At 34.9% G+C, this 7,521-nt stretch overlaps 1 protein-coding gene across 1 annotated transcript; it reads left to right on the top strand.

Annotated features, from left to right (window-relative positions):
- LOC135075122 (carboxylic ester hydrolase-like) lies at window positions 1-2,355 on the top strand. The gene is made up of 3 exons (XM_063969468.1): window positions 1-251; window positions 474-1,738; window positions 1,828-2,355. Exons 1-3 carry the CDS (start codon window positions 42-44, stop codon window positions 2,264-2,266), a joined length of 1,914 nt encoding a protein of 637 aa, XP_063825538.1. The 5' UTR covers window positions 1-41; the 3' UTR covers window positions 2,267-2,355.
- The last annotated feature ends 5,166 nt before the right edge of the window (window positions 2,356-7,521 follow it).

The following is a 7,521-nucleotide window of genomic DNA, read 5'->3' as shown; positions in this document are numbered from 1 at the left end:
TCTAGATAATTTAGTACGAATTTGATGCGCAAATAAGCACGATGTGGTATCTATTCGGGATTGTGTTTGTAGTTGGTGGTGCTTTATCCCTGCCTATAAGTAGAGATAGTAGAAATGATGACGTGGATATCCCCCTGGTTATTTTATCCAACCAAGGACCAGTGTCAGGATCAGCAGCGGCTGACGGCGAGTACTTCGAATTCCATGGAATTCCATACGCTGATTCCACAGCTGGCAGTCACAGATTTAAGGTATGGCCATTTATTAAAGTTGTAGTGAAGCCTTCAGTTAAGCTTGTTGTAGGATGATTAATAAATTAACACAGTCGACAGCAGTCCAACGTAGTTCGGCTCATAAATGATTATTAGTAGTGTTCATGACTACTGTGGTGACTTAGCTTAACTGGAGACTTTAACAAGAATACTAGACTTTTGTAATATATAAAATAATATTGGTATCTTATGAAATTTCAGGCCCCGTCACCACCGCCTGTATTTACAGAAACGTTTGTTGCTAACAGAAAAAATATAAAATGTGTCCGACCTCTAGGAGTTGGATTCGAAGGAACCGAAGATTGTTTAGTTGCAGACGTTTACACCCCAACCCTCGACGCAGAGAGTAAACTTCCCGTCATGGTATGGATAAAAGGCACAGAATTGGACAGAGATGACGAAAGAGAACTTTCATTTAAAAATTTCGTTACGAGAGACATAGTTGTAGTATCACTGAATTTCCGAGAGTCAATCCTAGGCTATCTCTGCCTTGGAACAGAGACAGCGCCTGGAAATGCTGGACTTAAGGACATTATTGCTGGCTTGAGATGGGTTCAAGCCAATATTGAACAATTTGGTGGAGATCCTGATGACGTCACCCTATTAGGTCACGGAAGTGGTGCTGCAGCTGTCGATTTAATAACCTTGTCACCTATGGCAGATGGTTTGGTTCATAAAGCAATTTCCCAAAGCGGCATCGCCCTCGCTCCATGGGCAGTCAGTAGAGATAATATGGAATATGCTGTGCAAGTAGCAGAAGCACTAGGTCATACCATTACTGCTGACATAGATTTGTCCGAAATATTTACTAGAGTCAGTGTGTCTGCCTTGATGGGAGTGTTAAACAAACTAGATTTAACTGATAATTCTCTTGCATTTGCACCCTGCGTTGAAAGAGAAGATTTGCCTGATGAACCTTTCTTGGTAAAAACACCATTTGAAATTATCTCTGAAGGAGAGTTTTTAGATATACCTTTCATCACTGGTTTTGTGGATAAAGAGGGTACAATCAGAGCTAGAGAAATTTCCAATTCAAACTGGTTGGAAAGAATGGATGAATCGTTTGATGCTTTCTTACAGGCTGATTTAACTTTTGAAAATGACAACGAAAGAACCGAAGTTGCTGAAAAAATTAAACAGCATTACTTCGAAGATCAGCCTATTACTCAAAATATGGCTATAAATTATCACGGAGACACTATGATCTTAGTTTCAGCAATAAGAGAGACATGGTTGCGTTCCAGTAAAGCAACTGCGCCAATTTATTTGTATCAATTTTCATACAAAGGAACCCTAGGGGAACCTTTTGCTGGTCCCATTGAAGTTGGCAGTGCTGCTCATAGTGAAGAATTAGCTTATTTATTTTACGAGTTACCACTGATATCGGAGACGAATGAAATTCCCGAAATGGATTTGATGATTGGAGACTTGATGATTGAACGCTGGACTAACTTTATTAAGACTGGGTAAGGGATACTGGGGAAGCTAGTAATATACCCAATATGTAGTAGTATGAAGTAGTACAACTTTTCTAATACCATTTTATCTGTTTCAGAAATCCAACGAGCGATGTTTCACCAGTTGTATGGGAATCATTCAAAAATGATGCTCCACATTATCTGCACATTCTTGACAGAGCGAATGAAGAAGCAGATAGTGCGTTAGAATCAGACTTGCAGGACCCCCATGCTGAACAAAGGGCTTTTTGGGATGAAATTTACGAAGAACACTTTTTAGATGCGCAAAGTAATTGGGATGTACAGATGAAAGAAGAAGATGATGATGATGACCTCGTAGATTCTGCTAGCACACCAGCACCTGATGAAGAAGATGATGAAGGTACCACGACCCCGGGTGGTGAGGATGATGATGGTGATGAAGACAGTGAAGAAGATGACGATAACTCGGCCTCCACTGTAGTTGGTTATACATTTATGATAATTGCAGCATTTGCTTTGTTAGACAAATTCCATACATCGCAATTACTCTTATAATTTAGCAGAGGGCATATTTCTTAGATTAGTATTCTAAGTAGAGTATAATTATTTTTATTTTTTCAATAAATGTGTGTAGTGCTAGTGTAGACTTGTACTGATTTCTTGTTGAAATCTTGTACAAGGCGTTTGTCTCAAATAATACAAGAGTCTTAAAGTTAATGTCTAATTGAGGTACCTTAATTAGAAACATTGTTAAAAGATAAGTAATTCTTAAGTAATATAGTTATAAAGTAAGATTTTGCGTTTTACTTTTAAAATAATCCTTTTAATGCTAATGCAGGCAGGTAGAAAAACACTTGAACTTTATCTGAGTAGTGAGTGTCAAAATTTTATCAATTTGAAGAAATTATTACGACGCTATCTTTTTGACACCATACGAATAATGTCCTTGATCAATCCACTCTCTTGAAGACTACAGATATGAGATAGAGTTATTTTCGGTACAACACCCAAAACTGATAAAAATACCTACTGCTTTAATTTTTAGAAAATGAAACGCGTAGTTTCTATTCGCTATAAGAAAACGTTAATTTCAAAGCACTTCACATTTTGATTACATTAAACCTAAAACTATGGCTAAAAAGTACTTGTACTTGAGCTGTAAACGTTAATGGTATAAGGGAAGGTGACATTTCAGAACATGTTTGAATTGCAAAAGCGACCTTCTAAGCACGAGTATGGCGAGCTGGAGCTGCATGCATGCATAGTGCATACTTATAGGCCACATGCATGCATTCTTATACCTTGCACGCAACCATCGTGCTTGTAAAAAGCCTGTAACGCAAAAGGTTTCTGATATACGTGTCAACATTTATTTACAACGTAAAGTCATGGTTAAGTTTTTTCACTCTGTGTGATGAAATTTATATCTGAAAACTCGTAACTTACTCGTATCACTTCAAATATTATACTTTTTATTCGTACTGAATTCTGAAGTGTGTGTGTATTTATAAGCATTTACCAGTAATTCATATACCTAACAACTTTTCTTGGGCAACACATTTTTCTCATCATCGTCAGTTACTGTAAATTGATAAATGTTAAGTAAGTAGGTAAAATTATGACGTCACCTGCTTTCTATTTGTACCATACGACGAGTAAATCAATAGGTTTTTTGGCTATGTATCTTTTATTTCGAATTTTAAAACTGTATCAAAACATATACATATAAACAAATACACGTGCAATAAATTAATTTTAGAACTACATGGGCCGTTTTATGTTCTTAAGCAAAGTACATCCACGGTGACCATAAAGTCGTTAGGGCAGTCGTAAAAAGTGCAAAACTGCAGATTTGCAAGCCGCGCTAATGTGTCGTGGCAGTGCAGCTGTGTTGTGTACTTAATCAAACATTTATGACTTATTGCAAGGCTATTATATTTTATTTTTAAACTTTATATTATTCACGTTGCTTGGCAGTACGTTGGACCAATCTTTTGATTAATACCTGATAAAATATTTTCTTCTGCCTACTAAGGTTTGTTTTCTAGGAACTTTTATTTATTAACAAAACTACTTTCTGTTTATTAGGTAGCGAAAATTATTTAAATAAAGGAACGCAGGGAGTTTTATTTAAGCATAGTTATTATCATGAAAAAACAGCAATATGACTTATTTACTATCCTATAGATTAGCAATGTATCTAAATGAATGACCTATGTAGAGCTTGTGAATTAGGTACCTACTTTTCATGAAATGTGACTTACTTGTGATGCTGGTACCTATGTCGACCACTATAGAACAAACAGCTTTTCTAAAGGACATAATAATGTACTTATCTAACTCAAGATCATAATCGATTATGACATTTTCCTTGACCTAATGGATCCAAAAGCAACATTGCCAAATAATATGTCAACTTATTGAGTCAAATACCCTATTTGACATCACCGAACTTTCTCATCCTTAAAATTGAGTCATGATTTATGTCCCCCGCCCCAAAAATCACTATTTGGACATGAAAGTTTTATTCTGTCGTAAACAGTTTGGTACTCCTACTCGTAAAGTCGCTTTGGACTCATTAGCAGATCGTAAAGAAATATTACGTGAACAAAAAATAGATTAACCATTAATTAACAAAAGAATTTGCTTGTGAAGTTGTTATTTTCTTACGTAAATGAATTACTGATGATGTGTAGTGTTTTTCTGATGTTTAAGTGTATGAACGAGTATGTCTATGAACCATCCTCTAGCCTAGAGGCTCTAGGTAGTCTGGAAGAATACACTTCAATAATAAGACTGCTTAAGTTGTGCCGTATCTTTTGTATATTTCTTTCTCTTTCTTTTATTATCTTCTGTGGTGTTCTATAATAATCTATCTATGTCACTTGTATTTTCAGTTACCTAAATAATCATTCTGCATATTTAGAATTATTATAGTGCTAACCTTTTGTATTGTAACTACTAATTACTTGTTTACAAAAAAGCCTATAATCTTTAAATTTAATCACAACTCAAATTGGAGAAAATAAATTTTCAAAGAGAAGAATTACATTTCAAAGATTGACATCTTTTAAAAATTCATTTTAATGTAAATACTGAATACACCAGAGAATTGAGCGTCCTTCGAATGTAAAAAATGTCTGAAAACTCGTCGTTTACGTTTGATTTCTAAACTTTAAAGGAAAATAAAATATATTTTTATTTTGTGAAGTTCTATCTGATTAACAGCTATTGATCAAATCTTCGGTTCGTTTCTATTCCAAAAAGACAACATAAACTTGATTCAAATATGAGTAGAAATAATGACAAGTCTATCAGCCGTTAAATTGCAATATTTAATTAAGTTTTTCTCAATACATTCTGAAAACTTGAGTCAATAACAGTCACAGATTGTGTCATGTGCTTGGTCTAAATATTGATAATTAATCAACTTAATCACAAGAATAAAATTTAGAACTTTGTTCCTTAGGCCCAACACTTGAATCTATGCTACACCTACGTTCATATCACCAACATTTCCATAAAAACTAACAAACAAAAAATTCAAAACACCAGGTAAAATAAATCTCCGTCATTTGTTTCCACTCGCGCGCAGTCCCCTGAAGTCTGTAACCTGAAGAGGGGAGGGGGCAGGATGTGGGACCACATGGCCCGCAAGAGACGGCTGCGGCACGGGCGCAAGCGCACGTTGGCGTTGTGTGGACTGGCTGGTAAAATTGTGTTGAAACTTTTTGAACTGACTAATGACATAATTCTTTAAAAAAAAGAAAATCGTTGTGTCAAAACTATTTGAAAAATAAAACGTTCTTTTTATGAAATTAGAATTATTTTATAAAAATTTTAAATGGCAATAAGGTTCTTAGAACTTTTTGGGAGCTGGATTCCCTTTATAGACATACTATGCTCCCTTAGTAAAAAGTTACACCTAGGATGAACACTGGATTAAAATGTCATTTCCAATTGGCCACAATTTAAGCCAGAGTTTAACTAGTAACTTTTATTATTAAGAGAGATGGAGTACATTTTTAATTCAATAAGGGAATCAGATGTAGATTTCAATGTACAAATAATATTATGATATTACCCGCCTACGTTTTAAGCCCTGATTTAGACTAATCTTTAGAAACTGGGCAGATTTAGGATTATTGACTGTTTACTAATACCATTAATTAATTAATGATTAGGTCATGTCCATACTATTATTGTGTTCAAATACACGGTGGTTTTAAAAATCGAGGTGGCTAGCACGTGTGGCCGTAATGTCTATGTAATGTATGTGCATTAATTGTTATCTAACATTGATGCATGCTGCTCAAATATTTATCAAAGGTAGATATAATTTAGTTTTTCATTAGATATATTGTTGTAATTAAGTTAATTATACTTGGAAGGACAATGGACAATTACTTCATAGATGGTTGCTGTATCCTATTTTTCAAGTCATTACTATGCCTGTGACTTTGTCCATATTGATTTTGGTTTGTCATGGTCATTACAGTCAATAGCAATCATCATCATCATCAGATCATATACTGCAGAATCATGACCCTCTCCAATTTACCAGGGGTGATTTAAAATTTGACCTACTCCTTGGCCAGATAGGTTGGGGAGGTTTGGCTTTCACTTCTAAGTCGCCTCTTACAATAGCATTAGTTCTTAAAATAGTAAAACGCACTGTTTTTGATTTAACATTACTTTCATAAAGGTTAATTTGTACTTATATTTGGTAATCCGCTTTGCACTAGAATGAATAACGGCCGGTTCACACATGTCTCCGTTTTACTGGTCCGTTTTATCGTGTACGTTTTTTTTTAGTCGATGGCGTATGTAGTTGTATGAGCGACTTCACACATGACACAGTATTCTGTATACAGTAATACATACATCGACGAAAAAAAAAACGTACACGATGAAACAGAACAGTAAAACGGAGACATGGTGTGAACCGGCCGTAACTGGATTATATCTATGAGATAAATTGGAACAAAAGATAAAACCTACCAAGTACCAACGAGAAAACGTCACACGAACTCCTACGCGTCAATTGTACATCTTTATCTGCTGAATTTGCCGTAGGCCTTATTAATAATTTATTTTAAACGTTAAGGCCGAGTTGCACCACCTACTTTGACCGTAACTATGACGGTAACCGGTGTTTTTGTATAGAGTTCGACTGATTTTTGACGATCGTCAAAGTTAAAGTAACATGGTGTAACCCAGCTTTAGTATGTAACTTTTGTCTCTAAGGATTTACCCATATTCTGATCTAAATGTAAATGTGCTTTGACTTTGACGGTAACTGACAACTCAATATCAATGGCCTTCAAAACTTTCAGTGTTGTAAATTATTTTTATGTTTTCAGCCTCCAGTGACTTTCTATGTGGAACATGTGTCTACAATTAAATAACATGATCTTGTGTTTAAATTTCCTTTGTGGAACCGTTTTTTGTTTTTATTTTATAATAAAAACACATCACGTTTGCTAGTTGTTGGTAAGTAATACAATAAATAAAGTAATTCAATGCTGATTTTCCATTACAAAATTTAGTTTGCTCATTGTTTAAAATGTTTTCTAGTTTTTCTAACTATGGGAACCTAGGAAGTGGTTTTCCTGTTATCTAACTTGTCATTATAAACTTTACAACCCTGACATCCATTAGGTAATCTATACTAATATCATAAAGCTGAAGAGTTTGTTTGTTTGTTTACTTGAACGCGCTAATCTCTGGAACTACTGGTCCGATTTGAAAAATTATTTCAGTGTTAGATAGCCCATTTAGGAAGAGAAGTCCATTTAGACGAGGAAGGC

The sequence above is a fragment of the Ostrinia nubilalis genome, chromosome 1 (assembly GCF_963855985.1).
Source record: "Ostrinia nubilalis chromosome 1, ilOstNubi1.1, whole genome shotgun sequence".
Taxonomy (NCBI): domain Eukaryota; kingdom Metazoa; phylum Arthropoda; class Insecta; order Lepidoptera; family Crambidae; genus Ostrinia; species Ostrinia nubilalis.
This window is presented reverse-complemented; position numbering and strand designations above follow the sequence as displayed.